The following is a 25,606-nucleotide window of genomic DNA, read 5'->3' on the forward strand; positions in this document are numbered from 1 at the left end:
TGTACAAGAAGCAAGGCTGGCAGTAAAAGAGGTGCAGTAACTGTCAGCCTTGCTTCTCGTAAGTAACGACTATAAGTACAAAGTGTGTTTACGCACGGCTTGCAGATCTTCAAAACCCAAATAAAAGGCATTGTTATTTACAATGCCAACAGTTCAAACGCACAAATGCTAGACCTATTGCATTGCAAATGCTTGTTTTTTTCTAAGGAGGACTGAGATGCATATAGAACCTGGGTTAAACTAAACAGAATAAAAAAGAAATCGATGGATGTTACATACTGTGATCTCAATGAGTGCATATGCATGTACAGAATAGCTGCTGCAGATGGAGTTACAGTATGTATGTGTGTGTACTTTCGCATGTATGTCTGTATATGCGTGTATTGCACTGCAATGCAATAGGTCTCGAATTATTTAAGTTTGAGCTATTGGCATTGCTAAATAATGCAACACCAATAGCTCAAACTTTAATAATGCGAGACCTATTGCATTGCAAATGCTTGTTTCTTAAGGCATTGTACGGAAGTGGGATTATTTTTAGAAATTGGTTGCCCGGTGTTTAGGACATGAAAATGAGTACAAGCCAATTATTATGCCTTTATTTAATTGTTTTCATTCAGATAGGTTCCTCTCAAAAATATTTGTTTATATATAGCATTTCTGCTCAGGCCCAATATAGGAAGCTGGCTCTTTATGGGATATATCAAAATGAGATACATTGTCAAGAGTCCAGTCGTTCCCTTATGTGAGTGGACAGTGGGCTTGCTATGGCAATCCCAAGGTGCTCTTCTAGGGGGTAGTGTGGTCGAGCAGTCTTAGGCTTATCACAGAAGAGTATTAGACATCTGAAAACGCACATAATGGTCAATAAATGAGACATGGCTCAAGAAGGTCTACACCAATTTATAAAAATATAAGTAATATATATGTTTAGGCAGCAGAAGAAAATTGTTCAGATAAGTATGTTTTTAAAAATGAATTATTTTAAGTTCAAAAAGCCGACTCCGTGCAGTTTCTGGAGGCTGCAATGTTATCCTATGGGAGGAGAAGTCAATGCGACATACAGTACAGCGACTCACAGGACTCTTCTCCAGGAGTTGAGGTGAGTGTGGGAAAGGTCCAAGGCAACACCAGCAGTTCCACGGTGCCGCGAGGAGGCATTGTCCAGGCGAGGAGGTAACCTTGATAACTGTCTGACTACAGGTGCTCCTTCTCTCTCGTTTTGCAGGCTCATGGTGCATTGAATGGGTTAATTTGAAAGCCATACCAACCTAAATACCTACTGCGGTATAGTATTAAGTGCATGCGCACCACACAATATTTACCTTATTATATCACAACTTTTATTCTTGTAGTTTTGAGTGTAGAAAGGCATCCTTTTAAGTCCTGACGAGATGCCAGGGGAGGACTTCGAAACATGTCGACACAGGAAGTACTGTGTGAGAAAGTGCCATCTTTCTTGCATGGTATGCCCCCACTTTTTGCTAAATTGCTGAATGTACTTTGAGTGTACCCTGGGTTCCTGCCAATCAGGTGCCCAGGGCCTATGTTTCTTCCTTAAACCACACAAACTCCAAATTGGCAAACCCTAGCCACATGTCAGCCCCTAGTAAATGGTACCCTAGGTACCCAGGGCCTTGTGGCCAGGGAAGGCCTCTAAGGGCTGCAGCACTCATTGTGCCACCCTCAGAGGCCCTGTACCCTTACACACACACACTGCCCTTGCAGGCTGAGTGTCTGGGTGCAGGACAAAACAAAGAGTCGACATGGCACACATCACTGTGTACCATGCCCATCACCTACACTGCCAAGGCATATGTCAGCCACCCCTCTAGCTGGGTGCATTACGCCTATGGTGTGGGCACAGGAGCAGGAGCCCTGTGCCCCTACAGTACCCAGGTCCATTCCTGGGCGCTGTAAGTGCAGTGATGTCATTTAAGAGTACATGGTGCTGAGAGCTCGTCAAACACGAGCTCCACAGCACCATAATGGCAACACTGAAGCCTGGGAAGTTTGGTATCAAACTTCTCAGCACATTGAACCCACACTGATGCCAGTATGGTATTTAATGTACTAAGCACCCCAGAGGGCATCTTAGAGATGCCCCCTTACAGCTAACTTACAATCCACGTCTGCTCTGAGGCTGCCCAGGCTGCCACACAGCAGACACGTTGCTGGACCCCTGGGTGGGAGAGCTCCTGCTCTCCCGGGCCTGCAACAATGCACATCCTGGGTGAGGTGAGAAATCTCCTCCCCCAGGACGAGCAACGGGAAGCTTCAAAGGCATGCCGCCATTTGGAGTTTCCCCAGGCCACTGCAACCCCCCACTCTGGCGGGAAGCTTGGCCGGAAACCCCATACAAGGACAGGGGATGTGCCAGCCTGCCCACCCCACCCCTCAGGTGGGGGAGGCGAGGTGAAGCACATCTCCGGGCTCTCGCCATCTTGAAGATGGGAGGCCCTACCCTATCAGGATTAGGCTACTGCCCCCCTCCCACAGGAGAGAGGCAGGATAGGGGGTGTACCCACCCCAGGACAAGGACCCATTGGTCCCTGGCCTTCACCTACCTGTAACGCCCCTAAATCTAGTATTTAGGGGCACCCTGAACCTTCCTTCCTCAGATTCCAGATAGAAAACTACAAGAAGAGCAAGAAGAACAAAGACCTGCCCTGCAGCTGCTAAAAAGAGAAGAAGACACCAACTGCTTTGGCCCCAGCCCTACCGGCCTGTCGACTCTCGAACCTGCACCAGCGCGGCATCTCTCGTGGCCAGCAACCTCACCAACCCCGGAGGACCTGGCTACCTTTTGGCTCTAAGCCCCTGGGACTCCCATGAGTAGAGGCTCTACTCAAGAAACCTATTTTTAACCCCTGGCAGCAGCCCGGAACCGCGGACCCAACACACTCTGCACCAGCCAAGCCTGGCCAGTGCCGGAGTGGACAAAGACCCTGAGGACGACCCCACGGCGACTGTGACCCCGAGTCCGGCACCCAAGGACCCCCCTCGACATTCCGGAAGAAGCCTGCAGCCTCAGAACAGAGTGCCACCCCAACCGCGATCAACAAGAGGGTAAGATTTCCGACATCAAAAGGCACCCCTGCGGCCCCCTGTGCCCAATCCAGGGGTACCCACCTAACCTACAACTACCCAACTTACCTCTCGAAGTGGTGGTGGCACCTGAAGCATCCTCGTCCCCGAGCTTGCAGCCTTTTTCCAAACCGGAACATTCCCATTGATTTCCATTGAGCGCCCGACGGCTCAAAAGCACCCTGCACCCAGCCGCCCGAGTGGCCCTGGCAGTGCACTCTCTACACTAACCTACTTCCCCACTTGCCTTGAGTAAGTGACCAGGAGCCCAGCTCCCACAGCCGCGTGGCTTGCCAGACAGCAGCCACCAACCAAGGCCCCCCTATCCCTCATAGGATAACATTGGGCCTAACTCTCTCTGCACCCGGCCGTCCTGAAACCGCTGAGGGTGAACTAACTGTACCTACCTGACACTGGGGGACCCCTGAGTCTATGCCCGGAATTTCAACTCTGCCAGTCGAGTACTTACCCTTAAACCGCTAACTTCATTTTCCTCATAGGGTAACATTGACTAGCTTTTTCTTCAAAAATCTTCTAAGTGTGAACTTTTCAAAACTGCAAATATTCACCAAAAATCAGCCAAGTGACAAAAACGAATTTACTCACCTGCTCCTAGGTGAGCTCCCAGTGCTGGATCTTGGTGCCCAGCCCTGACTCTGAAAAGTGTCCACAACTATACTTACCTCTAACTCATTTTTCTCCCATAGGAAACCATTGTCTGCTTTTCTGTGAAATTTCTTCTAAGTGTCTATTTTTGCGAATTTGAAATATTCTTTTAAAATCGTACCATTTCTGCAAACGAAATTACTTACCTGGGTCTAGGTACCCAGTCCTGGATTACTAAAGTAACGATAAAGTACTCTACCTGCAATTTGAATTTCTTGCCATAGAGATCCATTGAATGTTTTCTTTGAAATATTTTCTAAGTGCTAACTTTTGAAATAGCTAAATATTATTTAAAAATCATTACAGTTATTAAGTCGACTTTCATCACTTGATTCTGAATACTGACCCAAGGCTGGATCTAGGAGCCAGACCTGGAATTCAAAAAGTAATCTGAAAAGTAATTTATTACAAATAACCTGAATTTACCATTGAGCTCAATGCATTATGTTTAGGAAATAGGATTGTTTATTGCAACCAACTGTGACTGTTTACATAAATTTATTGCTTAAGACAAAAGTATTTATATTCAACCTCTCATTCTGAGAAAGTATATTTTTATCCCCTGTGTGGTTCTAAAAATAAAACAAGCATATATTTTATATATATAAACCATTGGCCTAGAGTTCAGTTATTGAGTGTGTGAAACCATTTGCTGACTGAGTGTGTACAATAAATGCTTTACACTGTCCTCTGGTACTGCCTTACTGCTCGACCAAGCTACCACTTTTGAGAGTAAGGTCATACCTAACTTTGACCTCTATCAGCCTCTGGGGGACTGTGGACTCTGTACACCCTGTACCTATTAGGGAACAGTATATACAGAGCCACTTTCTCACATACTGCCTATCAAAGCCTAGTACCTCCGTCTTATCCACATTTTTAACTATATCAGCTCATAGGGTCATTAAAGTTTATTGTTCCTCAGAACCAGATATTTTTATAATCCTACACCACTTTCACTCACTTCTGACCTTTTCACTCACACCAAACATAGTAGTGTTGTTAGACGGCGACCTCAGAGGAGCCTGGAAGGGGTCCTGACTACCCTGAGTCCCACCCTCAAGGTATCGTAGCCGGGCACTGGCGGGAGATTCCCCAGGGGGAGGAATCTCGTATCTAGGATCGTACTTCTGGCACCACACGACACAGAGTGACCACACCGGGTATTCTGAGAAAACAATCTTTATCAAGTAGGTTATCACTGCAAATATGTACAAGGTGAGCACGGGCTCAAGAGTCTCGGAAGGGGTAGGGGGTAGCGGGACAGTCTCTGGTAAAGGTTGAAGCAGGGACGTATCCGGCGCACAGCTCACAATCCTCGAGCTGGGGGATACGATGTTGTAGTCTGGGTCCGGCGGGACCGTGAGAGTCGGTTGGAGCCGCGAGTCACTCAGCGGGCTCAGGTACAAGTCGGAGGTCTTACGATCTTCAGGGAGCCGCGAGTCACTCAGCAGGGCTCAGGTACAAGTCGGAGGTCTTATGTTCTTCAGGGAGCCGCGAGTCACTCAGCAGGGCTCAGGTACAAGGTCGGAGGTCTTACGATCTTCAGGGAGCCGCGAGTCACTCAGCAGGGCTCAGGTACAAGTTCGGAGGTCTTACGATCTTCAGGGAGCCGCGAGTCACTCAGCAGGGCTCAGGTGGGTCCAAGTTTCAGGAGCCGCGACCACGTCGGCAGGCTCTCGTGGTTCCAGCGTCGAATCTGCCGGCCAGACCCAGAGCACCCCTTGTTATAGGTCGACCCCTCTTTGATGTCCGGAGTCTGTGCAGGCAGGGGTCTTGTCACCTGGGGGTCGCTTGTCGGGATTTCCTGCTATTGTCTTTTGATCCTTTCAGGGCCGGGTCGGGAGGAGTCCCAGACACCCAGCAGGCATGGAGCCAGCCCTCAGGGAGGCCGGAGGGCCGATCGAAACCCATCGTCCCGGGGGAGTTCAGAGGTGCGATAGAAACTGCTCCTCCCTCTCTCATCCCCTGGAAGCGTGATGTCCTCCAGCCGGAGTGGCGCCTCTAGGCCCGGGTCGCGCTGGGGCCGGGCGGCCATCTTGGTGCATGAAGTGGGCACGCGGGCCCGGGGTGGCCGAAAGGAGAGAGGCCAGGGACGGGGATGTCCGGGTCGGTGCGTGTGTCCGGGTGGGGAGGTTCGGCTGGGCCGTGTGCTTGGGCTGTAGGTACCAGGTTTCGGTGGTGCGGGGGGCACGGAGGGCCATTCTACGAGGCCGGGTCCAACACGCGTCCCCCCCAGCTGAAAGCCGGAGAGAACTGCCCATCAGCTTGGGGGGTTCTCTTCGCTGAGGCGGAAGAACCGGGAGAGGCCGTCAGCATTGGCGTGGTCCGTACCAGGGCGGTGTTCTACGGTGAAATCCATCCCCTGGAGGGAGATTGACCACCGCAGTAGCTTGGGGTTTTCTCCTCGCATCTGCATGAGCCATCGCAAGGGCCGATGGTCAGTTTGGACTCTGAAATGGGTGCCGAACAGGTAGGGTCGTAGCTTTTTGAGGGCCCAGACCACGGCAAAGGCTTCGCGCTCTATGGTGCTCCATCTCTGTTCTCGGGGCAACAGCCGCCGACTGAGGAAGGCGACGGGCTGGTCTAGGCCTTGGCCATTTACTTGGGACAGGACGGCCCCAATGCCATGCTCGGAGGCATCAGTCTGGACTATGAACTCCTTGGCGTAGTCGGGAGCCTGGAGGACGGGGGCAGTACACATGGCCTTTTTTAGGGCATCGAAAGCTTCCTGGCAGGCATCCGTCCACTGCACTTTCTTTGGCTGTCTTTTAGACGTGAGTTCTGTGAGAGGGCCGACAAGGCTGCCATACCCACGAATGAATCTTCGGTAGTAGCCCGTGAGTCCCAGAAAGGCTCGGACCTCCGTCTGGGTGATGGGTGGTTCCCAGGCCAGGATGGCGTCGATCTTTGGCTGTAGGGGGGCGACCTGGCCACTCCCGACCTGGTGCCCCAAGTAGACCACGGATCCTTGCCCGATCTGGCACTTGCTGGCTTTTACTGTGAGGCCTGCCTGGCGCAGGGCGGTTAGCACCCTCCGGAGGTGCTGGAGGTGCTCACTCCACTCTGAACTGAAGACAGCGATGTCGTCCAGATATGCCGCGCTGAACTGTTCTAGCCCGGCCAGGACCCTATTCACCAGTCGCTGGAAAGTGGCCGGGGCATTTTTCATCCCGAAGGGCATTACGCGGAAGCGGTAGTGCCCATCGGGGGTGGAGAAAGCGGACCGCTCCTTGGCCCCTTCGGTGAGCGCAATCTGCCAGTATCCGCAGGTGAGGTCGAATGTGCTGAGGAACCGGGCTGCCCCTAGTCGGTCAATGAGTTCGTCGGCTCGTGGAATGGGGTGGGCATCGGCTCGGATGACGTCATTGAGCCCCCGGTAGTCCACGCAGAATCGGAGCTCGGGGGCGACACCGGGGGCCGCTGCCTTCGGGACCAGGACCACGGGGCTGGCCCAGGGACTGTCAGAGGGCTCGATCACCCCCAGGGTCAACATCTTCAAGACTTCCGCTTGAATGCAGGACCGGACCCGGTCAGGAACCCGGTAGGCTCGGTGTCTCACCGGTGGGCTGTCCCCGGTGTCCACGTCATGAACACTCCAGTTGGTGACCCGGGGGGTCAGGGAGAAGAGGTCGGAAAATTGTCTTAGGAGCTGGCGGCAGTCCGCTTGTTGCTGGGCAGTGAGGGCTGGGGAGAGGTTCACTCCTTCCACGGAGCCATCCTGCTCCTTGACACACAGGAGGTCCGGGAGGGGATCCGACTCATCTTCGGCCCCGTCATCGGTGGCCAGCAGGAGGCTCAGTTCTGTCCGCTGGAAGTGAGGCTTGAGGCGGTTCACGTGCAGGACCCGGAGGGGATCCCGAGGTGACTGGACGTCCACCAAGTATGTGACTTCGCTCTTCCGCTCAACCACTTTGTAGGGCCCAGTCCATCGGTCCTGGAGGGCGCCAGGCTTCACGGGGGCCATGACCCACACCTGCTGGCCCGGCTGGAACTCGACCAGAGTGGCATTCTGGTCGTACCAGCGCTTCATCTCCTCTTGACTTGCCTCCAGGTTGGCCTCAGCCAGTTCTCGGAACTTCCTGGTCTGGTTTCGGAGGGCCAGGATGTATTGGAACACATCTCGGGGGGTGGTCTGGGGTGCTGCCTCCCACCCTTCCTTAACCAAACGGAGGGGACCTCGGACGGGGTGTCCATAGAGTAATTAAAACGGGCTGAACCCTAAGGACTTCTGGGGGACCTCCCGGTAAGCGAACAAGAGGCAGGGGAGCAGGACGTCCCACTTACGCCGGAGGGGCTCTTCTAGGCCAGCGATCATCCCTTTCAAAGTCCTATTAAACCTTTCTACTAGGCCGTTCCCTTGGGGATGGTACGGGGTGGTGAACTTATAGGACACCCCACATTGTTGCCACAGGGACGTCATATACTTCGAGATAAAATTAGTGCCGCGATCGCTCACGACCTCGCGGGGAAAACCCACCCTGGAAAAGATCCCCATCAGGGCCCGGCCCACCATGGGGGCCGTAATGGTGCGTAGGGGAATAGCCTCAGGATAGCGGGTGGCGTGGTCCACGAGGACCAAGATGAAACGGTGGCCTTGGGAGGTGGGGGGGTCCAGTGGTCCCACGATGTCGATTCCGACTCGTTCAAAAGGGGTACTGACGACCGGGAAGGGTTGGAGGGGAGCCTTGCACTTCCCCCCACTCTTCCCACTAGCCTGGCATGTGGGGCAGGACTTGCAGTGGGCTTCTACCGCTGCTCTCATTCTAGGCCAGTAAAAATGGGTCACGAGTCGGCTGTAGGTCTTGTCCTGACCCAGGTGGCCGGCGAGGGGGACGTCGTGGGCTAAGCCCAGGAGGAAATCTCGGAAGCGGAGGGGTACCACCAGTACCCGTCCGGATCCCAGCTCCACCGACTTCTGCTCACTGTACAAGATGCTATTTTCCCAATAGATTCGGTGTGTCCCGGTCTGGTCACCTGCGGCTTGGCCCTCGGCCTGGCGCCGCAGTCCGACCAGGGAAGGACAAGTGGCTTGCTCCCGGCAAAACTCTTCCCGAGTGGGCCCGCCCTCGTGGCGCCAATGGGCCAACTCGGGTAGATCTCCCAACTCGGGGACCGGGGCGGGGTCGGATGGTGCGGGTCCATCGCGGGCGACGGACCCTTCTGCTGGGGGGACGGGAGGACCCTCGGCGGGGACTGTACTGGTCCCTTCGATCGGGGTGTTCTCGACTTCTCTCCGGGGAGGGAGCCGGGCTGACCTAGATCGGGTGGTGGCGCACACCCACTCGGGGAGTCCCATCATTCCTAGGTGGGCCTTGCGCTCGACGTGCTTCCAGGGAGAACTCTCTAGGTCGTTCCCTAAGAGGCAGTCGACCGGCTGGGAGGTTCTTACGGCCACCTTGAGTTTACCTATCACCCCTCCCCACTCAAACGGCACCAGGGCTACCTGACACATACTTTCTCTATTGTCTGCGGATATTACGGGGCAAAAGACGTTGGGGAGGATCTGCTCCTCGGGGACTAGGTGCCTGAGGACACCGGTGATACTGGCCCCGGTGTCCCGCAGGGCCTCTACCTGGTGGCCATTGATCTTGACGAGCTGCCCGTATTTCTGTGTGTTGGAGGGTAGGAGGCTACCAGGGATCATCTCTCTATCTCCCAGGGATACTAGGGCCATTGCTGCGGGTTCCCACTCCTCGGCTTCCTCAACCTCCTCCCCCAGAGCTACGTTGGCTATCTGTCTCGCAGGGGTGGTAGGGGAGACTTGGGGGGCCATGGGGCACTCTGGGTCATTGGCGTAGTGCCCGGGTTTCTGGCAACGGAAACATGTGACGGTCACCCGGTGTCCCCGTCTCCCAGGGGGCCCTGTCACCGGTGGGGGGGGCGCCGGGAAAGGTGGAGGTTGTGTCTTCGGGGGGCTAGGCTGGGACTCTCTCGGGCCTCCCTGGTTCCCTCCCCCTCTCTGGCGGGGTGGTCCCTGACCGGCTCGGGGGTACTCTCCTACCATGCCCCGGGAGACCCGGGTGTTGGTCCAGCGGTCGGCCTCCACAGCCAGCTTCCTGGGATCTGTGAGCTTGCTGTCAAGCAGATGCTGACGTAGTTCTATGAAGCAGTTCGCAGCCAGATGTTCCCACAACATGAGGTCAGTGAGTTCGGCAAGGGTGGTGACTTTGCTGCCCTTGATCCACCCATCGAAGGCCCGACTGAAAAAGTTTACATACTCCACCCAGGTGGTGCCCGGGATCTTCCGGCAGTCCCGGAATCGCTGACGGTACATTTCTGGGGTGAGGCCGTATCTTGTGAGTAGAGCCTCTTTCATGTGGCTGTAGGAGGTCTGCAGGGATAGGGGTAGGTCGAGCAGGGTGTCCCTTCCTTCGCTCAGAAACCGCCCCCACAACCCCGCCCCCCAGTCCTTCTGCGGGATCCGATGGGAGGTCATGGCGACCTCGTAGGCCCTGAACCATTGCTGAATGTCATCGTTTTTATAATATTCCTTGACCACATCCTTGGGGATGTGGACCTTCTGTTCCGCTGGGGAGGCTGTCTCTCGGTTTCCCGGGGGCCTTCCTTCCTCGCTTCTGGCCTTGAGCTCGATTTCTTTCAAGCTGCGTTCGTGCTCTAGTTGGAGCTTCCTTCCTTCGTGCTCCCGTTGGAGCTTCTTTTCTTCTAGTTCGCCTTGTACACGCATTTGCTCTACTGCTAGCTTTTTTTCCGCTAACTTCAATTCGCCCTCGATTTTGAGTTTGGCTAACTCGAGTTCATGATTGCGGCTTCTCTCTCTGTCCGCGAGCTCTTCCGGGGATAGGCCCCCGTCTGGTACGGTGCCTCGCACCTGATTGCTACTGCTTCCACTTTGGGGGGGGTTCGGCTTCGTCGGGGCGCTCCCCCGTGCCTTCCGGGCGGGAGGCCCCGGTCTCCACCCAAGTTTTCAGTGCCTTCTGCAAATCCTCTTTAGTGTTGAGACCAGTGGTAGCGATTTTAAGTTCTTTGCAAAATTGCTTTAGCTCCTTGTGTGTGTATTCTTCTAGCTGCTCCACCTGGAACACCCTGTTGGCGCTGGTTTCTGCGGGGCTCACGGCGCTTCCTTCTGCCATCTTTGTCGGTAGGGCTTCCGTTGTTCACGGTACGATCTCTAGGTGATGGGCCCGAATCCCGTCGCTTGCCACCAATGTTAGACGGCGACCTCAGAGGAGCCTGGAAGGGGTCCTGACTACCCTGAGTCCCACCCTCAAGGTATCGTAGCCGGGCACTGGCGGGAGATTCCCCAGGGGGAGGAATCTCGTATCTAGGATCGTACTTCTGGCACCACACGACACAGAGTGACCACACCGGGTATTCTGAGAAAACAATCTTTATCAAGTAGGTTATCACTGCAAATATGTACAAGGTGAGCACGGGCTCAAGAGTCTCGGAAGGGGTAGGGGGTAGCGGGACAGTCTCTGGTAAAGGTTGAAGCAGGGACGTATCCGGCGCACAGCTCACAATCCTCGAGCTGGGGGATACGATGTTGTAGTCGGGGTCCGGCGGGACCGTGAGAGTCGGTTGGAGCCGCGAGTCACTCAGCGGGCTCAGGTACAGGCTCGGAGGTCTTATGTTCTTCAGGGAGCCGCGAGTCACTCAGCAGGGCTCAGGTACAAGGTCGGAGGTCTTACGATCTTCAGGGAGCCGCGAGTCACTCAGCAGGGCTCAGGTACAAGTTCGGAGGTCTTACGATCTTCAGGGAGCCGCGAGTCACTCAGCAGGGCTCAGGTGGGTCCAAGTTCCAGGAGCCGCGACCACGTCGGCAGGCTCTCGTGGTTCCAGCGTCGAATCTGCCGGCCAGACCCAGAGCACCCCTTGTTATAGGTCGACCCCTCTTTGATGTCCGGAGTCTGTGCAGGCAGGGGTCTTGTCACCTGGGGGTCGCTTGTCGGGATTTCCTGCTATTGTCTTTTGATCCTTTCAGGGCCGGGTCGGGAGGAGTCCCAGACACCCAGCAGGCATGGAGCCAGCCCTCAGGGAGGCCGGAGGGCCGATCGAAACCCATCGTCCCGGGGGAGTTCAGAGGTGCGATAGAAACTGCTCCTCCCTCTCTCATCCCCTGGAAGCGTGATGTCCTCCAGCCGGAGTGGCGCCTCTAGGCCCGGGTCGCGCTGGGGCCGGGCGGCCATCTTGGTGCATGAAGTGGGCACGCGGGCCCGGGGTGGCCGAAAGGAGAGAGGCCAGGGACGGGGATGTCCGGGTCGGTGCGTGTGTCCGGGTGGGGAGGTTCGGCTGGGCCGTGTGCTTGGGCTGTAGGTACCAGGTTTCGGTGGTGCGGGGGGCACGGAGGGCCATTCTACGAGGCCGGGTCCAACAAGTGGCATATAACCAGTGCTCCCACGTGGTCGTAGATCGTAGCACGTACCGCCCCGCAGCGTGACGGGAAGACCCCGATGATGAAGCATGCCACCAAGGGTCCTTTTGGCGGGTGAGGGGTATTTTAACAAAGCTGTGCGCTTTCCACCACTGTAGGAGACACACTAAGTCTGAAGGAACACTACTTGTCTTCTCTATAAGGGTGGATCCTTTAGTTTGCTACTTATTGACTAGAGGACGACGCATCCACCTCTTATGCTCTTTTGAGCACTACCTCTTCACTCCCCATTTGTTTTTTTGATAGCACCAGTAGAACACCACCAGCGACACTTGGGTAGCCGGCTGCAGAGGTGCAGAACAGCGTTGGGTGCCCAGTGGTATCCTATGAAGAAAGGTTGCAGTAGAAAAAGGCTGCAGGAGAGGACTGAGGACCAGTCCGGTGAAACCGAGTGGCTTCGATTCTTGCGATGTTGGGGGACGTTGGGACACTTTAATCCTCTTTCCTAGGGACTGTGCGTCCGGGTGCAGAGGGTCTTTGGGGTGTCGCGTTTCTCCGTCCGGCAGCACTAGCGGTTGAGGGGGCCTGCCACCAGAGGCGGCAGGCGACGTCTGGGAGCCCAGCAGTAGTCACTCCACAGTGGACAATACTGACACTGTTGGCCCTCTTTGACACGGGCTGGGGGCTTGGGTGCAGTGGTGTTTGGCGGAATTGGGATTTGGTGGGGCTGGTGTCCTCTTGGTCCTTTTTTTGCTGTATGCAGGGGGCAGCTCTGATGTCCCTTGGGACGATTTCGTTCCTGGGCGAAGGCTGGAAGGTGTCCCCTGTTTTGGGGACTCTGCAGCTGCAGGACAAGTCGACTTTTTGTGCAATGGGGGAAGTCAGCGGGCTGGCCGGGAAGGTTGAAGCCAAGTCAGTTGCTGGGGTTTCTATTCATGCTGTGTGACTTCTTGTCCGTCTTCTTTCTTCAGGTCATCAGGCTCTGCTCTTCTGGTGTCAGGGGCTCCCCTAAATACTGAATTGGGGGTGTAGGGTAGTAGCCATTGAGCTACTGACCCTTGGGGTCACTATGCCCCCTATATGACCAATTCCAAAGTGTGCTGTAGAACGTGGTCACCCCCAATTTTACCTGGTAAATGTGATCCTGCTAACCAGGTCCCCAGTGCCAGAGCTCTTTCCCAAAACTGTACAATGGTTCCCCCAATTGGCAACATTTTTAGCACCCTTTGTAAGTCCCTAGTAAGTGGGACCCTGGTACCTAGGGCCTGAGGTACTAAAGAGGGTCCCTATGGGCTGCAGCACGAATTGATGAATTGTGCCACCCTAAAGGACCCCTCACCAATCACAAGCAAGACTGCCATTGCAGGCTGTGTGTCTTGGTGCAGTCAAAAGTGAAAACACGATTTGTCACACTTCCCTGTGTGCCATGTACCCTAACGCAGCATATACAATTTTTAAGTCCCCTCTATAACAGGCCTGACAGTCTTAAGGCAGGGTGCTGGGTATTAATAGTACATGTGAGGGCATTCCTGCATGAGCAGATATGCCCATGTGTTGGTCAGTCCCATTACTGCCAGTACAAGTGACCAGGGAAGCCATTTTAAAACATGTGCTCTACACTGGTATAACCGAGTTCCCCAGCTACATGATGGCTTCACTGAAAATAGGGATGTTTGATAATCCAACATCTTGTATTGGTAAATCCACACTGATAGTGTTCGATTTACCAATACATGCACCCAGAGGGCATTTAGAGCTGCCCCCTGAAAACCTACCAGCCTCTGGTGTACTTGCTGTCTGGTTTCTATTAGCCTGCCACCAGAGTCACTGTTCTGACCTCCTAGGGTGAGAGACTTTGCTCTCAGGAGACCCAGGACAAAAGCCTGTCCGGGAAGAGGGTGTAACACCCTCTCCCACAGGATGATCTGCTAGTTAACCTCCTTGTGCCGGGTTGAGGGCCCAATGGATTTCAGAAACCTGGAAGGACTGCCTGCCTTTGAAAAAGACTCAAGTCCTCCCTTCAGTAGTGGACTTGTTCTGAAGAAACTCCAAAAGAGAAGACTCTGATGCCACTGGTGTAAAGGTCTCCCAGTCCTCCAGAGCTGGAGTCTGTGGTCTCAGCCCTCCTGGACTCCCCGATGTCACCTACAGCCTCTGCACGTAGGTCTCCTCAATCACGACTACTCCGGTAAGGAAAAATCCAACGCCCAAGAAAACCCCTGAACCGGTTGTCCCTGGGCTTTGACGAAGAGGACCAGCAGTGTTCCCCCCCTTCCCCACTTATGGCAAGGCCTGACCCCACTTGCTGGTTCAGCCCAACTGGCCTTCTTGCCAGAGCCTGCAGCCGCTTTTCGCAGTGACCAATCTCCATTGAGTCTAGAGGGGGTGGAAACTCAAATTTATACTGAATTTCTACTATGTAGATGGTTTAAGCAACATCAGTCCACTACAAGTTCGAGAAGTGCTCTGTTCCTAGAGAATGGTTTGTTCTTTGAGAAGAGGGAAGGTTTCCTGACAGGGCAGTGGTGCCAATTGAATGGCTAATGGAGCGGATGTAAAATCAGGTGAATGTGATATGTTGATGACATTTCATTTTCTGAGCCAAAATGGACTTTGACAGTGAAAGTACCTGTCGGGGGTTCCCCGTAAACTTAGATACTTTGAAAATGTATCTTATTATGTTTCTTTTTCTCTTTGACCCTCTTTTTTCATTCTTATCACATTGTACTGCATTTATTTGAGTATTTCTTATAGCTCCCTTGCACCAATAGCATATTTGCACACTTTGCATAGAATTCATTATAGTAAGCCTGAAGAAACCTCTGAAGAGCATGACTGCATTGTGAAGGAAAATAATGTTGCGGTCAAGAGAACATAGAAGGACGATATTGCAGACCAGTAAATGTGCTGCAGGAATACTGTACACCTTTTAGTAGAGAATATCAGTTCAATAATAGGTACAATGGTTGAATAAATTAAGTTTTTTTTGTGTGATGTTGAAAAAACAAAGGTGTAAATGATGGCTGCTCTTGCTTCTGGGGAAAAGGTTTTAAATCTTGATTAGGTAGTTCCAGCTTCAAAAAAAAGGTCCCGTCACCCTATAATGTAGAGCAACTCCTATAAACAACAGGGCTTATGCTGCTGTATGGCAGTGAAGGGGAGACTGTATAGTTTACATTTAACCCTTGCTGTTATTGTTAGCCAGTGAAGATCATGGAGTATAGACATAGGGTGGTTGAATTTTATTAAACACAATGACCAGTCTGGTATTTAATCAGAGCAAGTGAGGATGGCGGGGTTCCTTTTAGAGTAGAAGTCTCCAAGAGACAAGAGTTTGGATTGATTTTTATTTTGGGAGGGGGGGTTCTTAGAAATCTAGTGCTCGGCTTAGACTCTTCTGGAAGAGCGTACAATTGCTTTTCAGGGAGACTCGCAGGTTCAGTTCAAGCTCGTCTTAGTCGGGGATGGTGGCACCGGCAAGACCACCTTCGTCAAGCGCCACTTGACCTGCGAGTTCGAGAAGTATGTTGCCACATTCTGAGTTGAAGTCCACCCTCTTGTTTTCCACACGGACCGCGGCGCGGCCCCATCAAATTCAACATCTGGCACACCACTGGGCAGGAGAAGTTAGGCGGCCTTCGAGATGGCTACTATATCCAAGCTCAGTGTGCCATTATCATGTTTGATGTCACATCAAGAGTCGCATACAAAAATGTTCCCAAGTGGCATCAGCACTTGGTGTGAGTGTGGGAAAATATCCCCATCGTGTTGTGTTGCAACAAAGTGGATATCAAAGACAGAAAGTGTAGGCAAAGTCCATAGTCTTCCACAGGAAGAAGAGCCTCCAGTACTACGATATTTCTGCAAAAAGTAATTACAACTTTGAGAAGCCCTTTCTTTGGTTCGCAAGAAAAATAATCAACGATGCCAATTTGAAGTTTGTAGCAATGCCTGCTCTTGCATCACCTAAAGTTGTTATGGAACCAGCATTGGTAGCACAATACGAACAATATTTACAGATTGCCCAAGCCACTGCATTGCCAGATGAGGATGATGATCTGTAAGCGAAGCTGGAGCCCAGCATCAGAGGTTTAGTTTTATAGGCAACTGTCTTGTGATGGCGATTGTGCAGCGTGTTTGCCAACTTTATTATCTAGCTGAGCAGAACATGGAGTGAATGTGGCAGTAAAAATTAATTCTTTCATTTTCTGGACCTGCATATTTAGCTGATTTTGACTGCAATTACTTTATCCCTCACGTTTCAAATCTAATTTAAAGACTGCTGCAGATGCATCACATTCAGTGGTGAACTCTGTTACTTTCGTTCCCGTACCTTTTCGTTTAGACCATAATAAAGTTGTATTACAGATACCCAAGCAAGTCAACTTTTGTTTTTGGACAGAATATAGATAGACAATGGAGACTTAGCCAACTGGTTGTTGTATGTTATCAGAGTTAACGGAAGAGTCTAAAGGTAAGCGGATGGATTTTATTGGAGGATGAGGGGTGGTGGTGAAGGCAAAAATCATTCAGATTCCCAAATTTTGTGTTTTAATTTATTTCTATATTTGTGTGTTGAGGAACTCAGTTATTTGGTTGGCCATATGAAAATTCTCCAGCTTTGAGGTGTGGAGTCTTTTAAGGCAAGTTCAGAGTGAAGATGTCCTTAATGGTTGATTTAAGGTTCATGTCCGTATTGGTGTATGAAGACTTGTGTATCCTTGAAAATGGGACTGAGCGGCTTTGTGTTGAGCGTGGTAGGAGTTAGGATAGTGCCTTGGAGGTCACCCCACAACCTTGCAGTTCTTCCTGTTATGTACTTGCTATTATCACCAACTGATATCTATTATCTAGGAAGGATGAGAATCACGGAATTTGACAATGAAAGCATGTGAGATGTTCCATGGTTTGAATCGGACTTTCAATATTCAAATGTGTCAAAAGTTGCCAACAGATCAAGTAATATGTGCCCTAATCCAAAATGCAATGTACTTCATCAAGGGTTGTATTGATTACGAAGTGTCAATATTATCTCTTCCTAAAGTTATTCTACGGTGGAGGATTCCCAGCCCTTTCCTCCTCAATCCACCATAAACCCCTCGGCCAGGGAAGAACCAGGGCCCACTGCAACAGGGCATGGTATGCATCCACCTCAATGGGGGTCCCAGCGGGCAAGGCGCCCGGGCGAGCCATACTTCCAGCCTCACCCTTCATGCACACCAGGGGCGAGGCAGGGCAAGCCTGTCCTGGGCCCTACCGGGACCCCCCAATGCCCAGCCTGTGACCAACCCTGGAGCTCGATTTCACAGCCTCTGTCGGTGGGGGGGGGGGGGGGGGGGGGGGGTTGGCAAGTCATCCCAGGCTTCAACATTTCTGATGTGTTTCCCAGGTCAGTCCCCTAGCCCCTTGCCACCCCGTCTATAGGTCTCCGCAAGGACACCTACCTCGGTGCATGCCCATTTCAAAAAGATGCAGAGCCGATGCAGCACTGTCCTCTTATTACTGAAAGATTAATTTTTAGACTAGGTTTGTAGTCTGAGTTTTAGATCTAGCAATAGGCTTTGGCTCTTGAGGTGATATATCATTTCCTCACTTGTGTTTTATTTGGCTTTACACCCCAATTATGATTGTTTAACGTGTTTTTCTCTTAGTGTATTGCTAAACCCTCAATCTTATATTTCTTTTTCAGGATTCCCACCCATGCCAGTGCCTCCGGCTGGTTTTGCTGGCCTAACAGATGAAGAGCTTCATGCCATGGAGGGACATGAGCGACAGAACTTGGAAGCACGTCTGCAGTGCCTTCAAAACATCCACACATTGCTGGATGCTGCTATGTTGCAGATCAATCAATACCTTACAGTTCTAGCAACCATTGGGTGAGTACTAAAGGCCTAATACTTAATGATGTTAACTGCCATCTGTTTGGCTCAGTGATGTACACCTTAGCTTGACATGTTAGTTTGTACGTTCCATTATATTTAAGCATTGTCTACTTATCCGGCATGAGAAATTAGTTCTCCGAATCTCTAGCTGCTTGCCATATGTGCCTTTTATGAGATGCAGTGCTCTGACTTCCCACAATGGCATTTCCATAGCCGTATCAAGAAATTCCAGTAGAAAATAGAACAAATAACTCTTACCTAATTACATCAGTCACCTCTTTAAATGAAACCCAACCTTCAGCCAGTGGTTTGAGAGTGCCTTGAGCTCAGTTACTTGTCTGCAGTTCCACTTACTCTTCTGTTCCCACCATCGAGTATCTACTTTGACTTCCACAGTCGGCAACTTTTCCTCAATTCGGGGCTCAGACCTTCTGTAGGAAAGTGCCCCTTTTTGACATGGTCACTCCCACATTTTGCTTTGTATTTGATGCAATTTTGACTGAAGTGTACTGGATTCCTGCGAACCAGGTCACCAGTGCCAGTGATCTTTCCCTAAAATAAGGTAACTGCTCAATTGTTCCCCAATTGGCAATACCTTTAGCATCTCTGGAAGTCCCTAGCAAATGTCCCTAGGGCAGGGGTACTAAGGAAGGTCCCGGGAAGGCTGCAGCATTTATTGTGCTACCCTAAGGGACCCATCACCAAACTGCCATTTCAGCCTGCGTGAAATGGTGCCGACAAATGTGAAAACACAACATGGCACGCACCTTGTGTGCCATGCCCACAGACACTGCATGTAATATATGCAAGTCACCCCTACAGCAGGCCTTATAGCCCTAAGGCAGGGTGCATTATATTACATGTGAGGACCTATCTGCATGAGCAGAAATGCCCCTGTGCTGCCTAGTTCAATTGCCAGATAGTACAAGTGAACAGGGAAGCCATCGTAAGTACATGTTCGAGGCATATGAGCTGCAGATTACACACTTTTGCATAGATGGCCATCTGGTGTTGGGTCCGGATGTTTGCACTTGTTTTTGTCCTGGAAAGTCTTCGGAAGTCACGAGGTATGTGACTCCTCCTTAGGATCATAGTGCGCTTGGGCATCGGCTCCATCCTCAGATTGTTTTTTTCCGCCATCGGGTTTGGATGTGTTTCTTGTGCTCCAGTCGGAACCGTTACCGATTCCAGTTTCGACGCGCAATCCTTCACCTTTTCAACGGTATTGTCTCGAACGCGACCCCTAATCGGCGCGCATCTCTACCAATCTTTAATTCCGGTCGGCGAAGAAGGCCTTCGGGCCGAACCGAGCCTTGGCATCTGGCTCATGGAAAGGACGCCATATAAGAAGTGTCCTTGATGTAGGTCGAAGTTTCCCCACACCGACCTGCATGAGGTGTGTAACCTCTGCCTCTCTCCCGAGCACAAGGCCAGAGACTGTCCCGCTTGTGCCTCCTTCCGCTTGAAGAAGACCATCCGGGACCGACGAGCTCGAAGGACCATGGCTCGCTCGTCGAGTTCGATCCCCGACGACATCTTCCACGAGGGTGTCGATGTGCCAGAGAAACGGGTCGAAGAAGACCTCATCAGCGCCTCCGAAGCCGATGATTCAGACGTCGAAGAAGTGACTCCAGCTTAACGGGTCGTAAGTACAGACATCGACCCCGACCAACTCCCCACAACAACAAAGGCTTCGGTCACACCGACACACTACTTCCCATGCCCCGCCCTCGGACCCGGCAAAGAAGCCTTCCGGCGACTCTGGCTCAAGTCTGCCTGCTACCGGTGCCCAGACCCAATCATCAGCCCCGAAAAAGAGGCCGCACCCACCCTCGGGCCGACTGCGACTTCCACCCCGAAACCTTTGGGACCGAAGACTCCTACTAGTGACTCCCCGGCACCGAGAAAACACTCTGAGCCGACGAAGAAGCCACGCCCCAAAACTTCGGACTCGCGCTCTTCGGAGCCGAAAAAAGCATCGACACCGAAAAAATGCACAGAGACTGCCAAACGCATAGCTCCAAGCCCAAAACAGCTCCGCGGCCAGCGCCAAAAAAGCCCTCGATGCCGACATCGTCGACACCGAACACCCAAACTTCCTTGGAAGAGCTTTTTCAACCAGACCCTCAACCAAAAACTTTAACTAAAGACCCTAAAACCGGTCAATTGACTCTCAGTTCCAGAAACAGACCACTGAGCATGCCTGCACCAGTTCCACCACCTAAAAAGAGGGATATAGCCACATCACCTCTTAGGGTACCTTCTCCACCACCACCACCTCCTCCACCTCCCCGACCTCCGTCTCCTACGCCATCCCCTCCACTAGTATATATCGACATATGATGACACAGGGGACGGTGACAACATACCACTAGATGACCCCAGTCCTCCAAGCTCCCCTGACCCCTGGGATGACTATAATACGCCTGATGTCCCTAATGTCCCACAAGAGGACATCTACCCCTCTAGGCTTTCCCCACCAGAAGATACCATGAGGTTTAATCAGCTAATGCACCGGGCTGCCCAGTACCCCGGGGTCGACCTCCATACAGATCCAGTAGAAGATTATTTTTTAATGGACACTTTCAACACCACCCAAAGGTCCACATCCACTTTGCCCATGCTCAAAGGGGTGATTAAACACATTGCAGAAGTATTTAAAGACCCTGTCAGAACTAGAATCATCAATCCTAGAATTGAGAAGAAATACAAAACTGCCCCTACAGACCCAGCTTACATCAGGGGCCCTGTTCCCATATACTCCATGGTCGTCTCAAATGCTAGGAAACCGGCTAATTCGCAGTCAACAGGTGATGCAGCTCCGCCTGACAAAGAGTCTAAACTCCTGGACGCCTCTGGCAAAAGAACAACGTCCCAGGCAGCTAATATTTGGCGCATCGCAAAAACTCAAGCCCTTTTAGCCAGATACAATAGGGCTCACTACGATGAGTTAGAGTCCCTGCTCCAGCACCTCCACGACAAATACAAACATGAGGCCAGCGACCTAATACAAGAGGGTAAACTTATCACAAACACCTCTATCCGATGTGCTCTTGGTGTAGCAGATACCGCGTCCAGAGCAGTGAACACAAGCGTCCTTCTTCGTAGGCACGCATGGCTACGCATTTCCGGGTTTAAACCTGAGGTGCAAAGCGCTATACTTAATCAGCCATTCGACCAGCAACACCTCTTTGGCCCTAATGTTGATGCGTCCCTTGAGAAGATGAAAAAGGACACCGATACAGCCAAATCAATGGAAGCCTTGCAATCTCAAGCTCCCAGACGTTCTTTTCGTCGCTCATCCTACAGGGGCAACTCCAGGGGATACTCGTCTGATACCCCATCCACCTCCTACAAGTCTCCCACCCAATTCACCTTCAAAAGAGGTTACCACAGAGGAGGATACCGAGGCAACAATAACAGGCAGAGGCAAAACTAACAACACCCGCTCTGCCTCCACCCCTGCCAAATGACTTCCCTCCGCTTCCCCCGACCAACAGCAGTTCCTTCCTGTCTGGACCAACATCACCACAGACAGGTGGGTGCGACAAATAGTGCAATCAGGTTACTGTCTCGAACTTACCTCTACCCCCCAAACATTCCACCCAAACAGCGTCCAATGTCAGCAGACCATTTGTCACTCCTCAAACAAGAGGTGTTTTCCTTACTACAAAAAAGTGCAATAGAACTAGTTCACCTGCACCAACAAAACAAGGGAGTTTACTCCCTGTATTTTCTTATTCCAAAGAAGGATGGTTCTCTGAGACCTATTCTAGACCTCAGGCCACTAAACAGGTACATACGATCAGACCACTTCCACATGGTCACACTTCAGCAAGTCCTCCCTCTACTTTCACAGGGCGACTTCCTGGCCACCTTAGATCTCAAAGACGCCTATTTCCATATTCCCATACACGCTGCTCACAGAAAATATCTCAGGTTTGTAGTGGACGGGCAGCACTATCAATTCAAAGTACTCCCTTTCGGAGTCACAACAGCACCAAGGGTATTCACCAAGTGCCTAGCAGTAGTCGCATCCCATCTAAGAAGACAACACATTCACGTCTTCCCATACCTCGACGACTAGCTCATAAAAGCCAACTCGTACAACCAGTGTGTTCATCGCACTCACGTAACTATCCAATTACTCCACGACCTGGGGTTCACAGTAAACCTCACCAAGTCTCATCTGCAACCCTCTCACTTACAACAATACCTCGGCGCCACAATAAACGCCTCAAAAGCGTTAGACTATCCCAGTCCACAAAGGATAGCCAGCATTCTCGCTCTCCTACCCAAATTTCAGCCGCACCACTCTCTCCCAGCTCGAGTGTTCATGCAGCTCATAGGGATGATGGCCTCTTGCATTATCATAGTGCCTCACGCAAGACTCCAGATGCGTCCCATACAAGAGTGCTTAGCACGGCAATGGAACCAGGCTCAAGGTCAGCTAACAGATCTGGTGTTTGTAGACCGTCGCACTCACCACTCTCTGCAGTGGTGGAACACCAAAAACCTTTCCAAAGGGCGACTGTTCCTAGAGCCAGTTCCTCAGATTGTCATGACAATGGACGCATCGCTCTCCGGCTGGAGCGCTCACCTATTACATCACACCATACAAGGCTAGTGGACACCTCAACAAACGTTATTCCACATCAATTACCTGGAATTACTGCCCATATTCCTAGCATTTAAAAGCATTCCAAAAACAAATATCGGGCAATGCTGTCTTAGTCCGCACGGACAACATGACAGCCATGTACTACATCCAAAAACAAGGCGGGACACACACTCTACAGCTCTCCCAGCTAGCACAAAACATATGGAGGTGGGCTATACCTCAAAATATATTTCTCTTAGCCCAACACGTCCCAGGAGTCCAAAACACCATAGCAGATCTGTTAAGTCGTCAAGCACAATAGATTCACGAGTGGGAACTCCATCCTCAAGTTCTCCAACCATACTTTCAGATATGGGGGCAACCACAGATAGACCTTTTCGCCACCCCCGAAAACGCCAAATGCCCAAGCTTTGCTGCCAGATACCCACACCCATTATCCAAAGGCAATGCGAAATGGATGAAATGGTCAGGCAGATTTGCGTACGCTTTTCCGCCTCTCCCACTCATACCACTGGTGGTGCGCAAACTACAGCAACACTCACTGACTCTAATTCTAGTTGCTCCAACTTGGGCCAGACAACCATGGTACACCACATTGTTGGAACTGTCAATAGTCCCGCACCAAAGATTACACCTCTCACCACGCCTCTTAACCCAGAACCGTGGAGAGATCAGACACCCAGACCCAGCTCAGCTGAACCTTGTGATCTGGCTCCTGAAATCTTAGAATTCGGTTACCTTAACCTTCCTCCTGACTGTATGAATGCCATTAAGGAGGCTAGACGCCCTACCACTAGAGCCTGCTATGCAGCCAAGTGGAAACTATTTGTGATATATTGCCATAACAATACCATCAATCCTCTAGATGAAGGTGGTTCTCCGCACTAATGCTAAATTCTTCCCTAAAGTCATTTCCCCCTTCCACCTTAATCAATCTGTGGAGTTGCCCGTTTTCTTCTCGCAATCACACAGTCGCAGAAAGACGCCTTGTTCAACTTGGGGGCAAGCACAGCTGACAACGCTCGGAACTCTCGCTCCAGGAGCCTGAGGGGCTGCACAATCCTTGGAGGCCCCGCCCCCTCTTACCGGAGAGCATTCCTCAGCGCCTTGCGCCTCCTGCTTTGCAGGAGACGCTTCGGTCAACTTGGGGGCAAGCACAGCTGACAACGCTCGGAACTCTCGCCCCAGGAGCCTGAGGGGCTGCACAATCCTTGGAGGCCCCGCCCCATCTTACCGGAGAGCATTCATCAGCGCATTGCGCCTCCTGCTTCGCGGGAGACGCTTCGTTCAACTTGGGGGCAAGCACAGCTGACAACGCTCGGAACTCTCGCCCCAGGAGCCTGAGGGGCTGCACAATCCTTGGAGGCCCCGCCCCCCTCTTACCGGAGAGCATTCATCAGCGCCTTGCACCTCCCGCTTTGCGGGAGACGCTTCGTTCAACTTGGGGGCAAGCACAGCTGACAACGCTCGGAACTCTCGCCTCAGGAGCCTGAGGAGCTGCACAATCTTTGGAGGCCCCGCCCCCTCCTACCGGAGAGCATTCATCAGCGGCTTGCGCCTCCCGCTTTGCGGGAGACGCTTCGTTCAACTTTGGGGCAAGCACAGCTGACAACGCTCGGAACTCTAGCCCCAGGAGCCTGAGGGGCTGCACAATCCTTGGAGGCCCCGCCCCCTCTTACCGGAGAGCATTCATCAGTGCCAGCCAACTACCTGACCTAGGACCCTGAGAGGTAGCGCCGCCTGCAGAAGTCCCGCCCCCCAGCTCCGGGGCTTGTATATAACTTTCTTACGCCTCGCGGGACGCGGGCGGGCGCCGGGCAAAGGGCGGGCCGTTTGTGGCCGTTAGGAGCCGGAAGAGGCCGGGCAGGGCCACCCCCCTGAAAAGCGCTCAGAGCATTAAGGTACTGTGTCTTGCCCTATAATCGTCTGAAGTTCCTTTTCCACTACCAGATTGTGCATGTAGAGTCGCTTCCTATCTTTGGCCTGCATTTGACTTTATCGCTCCACTTGGTATTTGTGTTCTGTCTCTGTGCAGTCGTTGGGGTCTTCCAGGATGGGCAAGAGGAAGAGCACAGAGGGAGGGTTGGTGGTCAGCAGTAAGCGGGGGAAAAAGGCAAAAAATATTACCCATTCTGCTATGAACTGTGTTATGTCTAGAATTGAGGAAATTGTTAATGATTGCGAGGAGACGTTAGGGAGCGGGAGCTTGGATGCCACTTCTCAAGGGAATTGCAAAGTGGCAAAGACTGTTTCTAAAAGTGTTAAAAAGGTGATTCCCTCGATGTTCTCTAACTCACAGCATAACTCTTACGCGCATGGCCTATCTATTACCTCGCTACAGACCCCCGACGAGTCCTCAGCTCTTGTAGTACAGACCACCCTAACTCATCAGGCTACTGTTTTAGATTCTCATACTCCTGAGTCCCCTCACAATTTAGTTTTATGTTCTAATAGGTTCTCCATACTCGATCCGTACCACGATGAACCCAGTTCTCCACCTGATAGGGCCCCTCCCATCTTTCTAACCCCTGTCAGGTCCCCAGCAGACTCCCTGGAAGCTCTTCAGGCTAGGATTTTAAGGTTGGAAGAGTTGGTTTCAGCTCTTAACAACAGGGTGACGAGCCTCATTTCAGATCGTGGCTCGCATTCGACCACCCCGCGCAAGTTTCACTCTCTGGGCCTATACCTACCCCGAAGCCAAGTGACCCAGTCCCCCACGCTTACTCCTGTCCCTCTGCAACCAACCTTCTAGCAGTGCCACAAACTAGGTCCTTGGGAGAGCGAAACATCAAGCCACTCCCCACTACTAGGTCCTTTGCTGATGCTACACGTAACTTGGTGTCTAAGGGCGTCTATTACTCACCCCAAGGCCAGGACAGGCAACAACGCAACTTCTTCATTTACTAGGGGCGAGCACGGCCCCTCTCTTTTCTTGGTGGCCGCGGCTCCTAGGCACCATCAACCCCCTGCAAAACCTTTGGTTTACATGACACATGTCCCGGAAACGACCAACCC

The 25,606-nt window shown here is 52.1% G+C and overlaps 1 protein-coding gene and 1 pseudogene across 2 annotated transcripts in view; both read left to right on the forward strand.

The window, feature by feature from the left end:
• Window positions 1-25,606, forward strand: part of SYVN1 (synoviolin 1) — a 255,107-nt gene that overhangs the window by 166,829 nt on the left and 62,672 nt on the right. For both annotated transcript variants that reach the window (XM_085625760.1, XM_085625761.1), the window contains exon 14: window positions 17,778-17,964. In XM_085625760.1, the coding sequence (XP_085481886.1) occupies window positions 17,778-17,964 (187 nt within the window). The remainder of the gene's footprint in view (window positions 1-17,777; window positions 17,965-25,606) is intronic.
• LOC146798490 (GTP-binding nuclear protein Ran pseudogene) lies at window positions 1,028-16,152 on the forward strand (annotated as a pseudogene).

This window comes from Triturus cristatus, chromosome 9 (assembly GCF_964204655.1).
Source record: "Triturus cristatus chromosome 9, aTriCri1.1, whole genome shotgun sequence".
Classification (NCBI taxonomy): domain Eukaryota; kingdom Metazoa; phylum Chordata; class Amphibia; order Caudata; family Salamandridae; genus Triturus; species Triturus cristatus.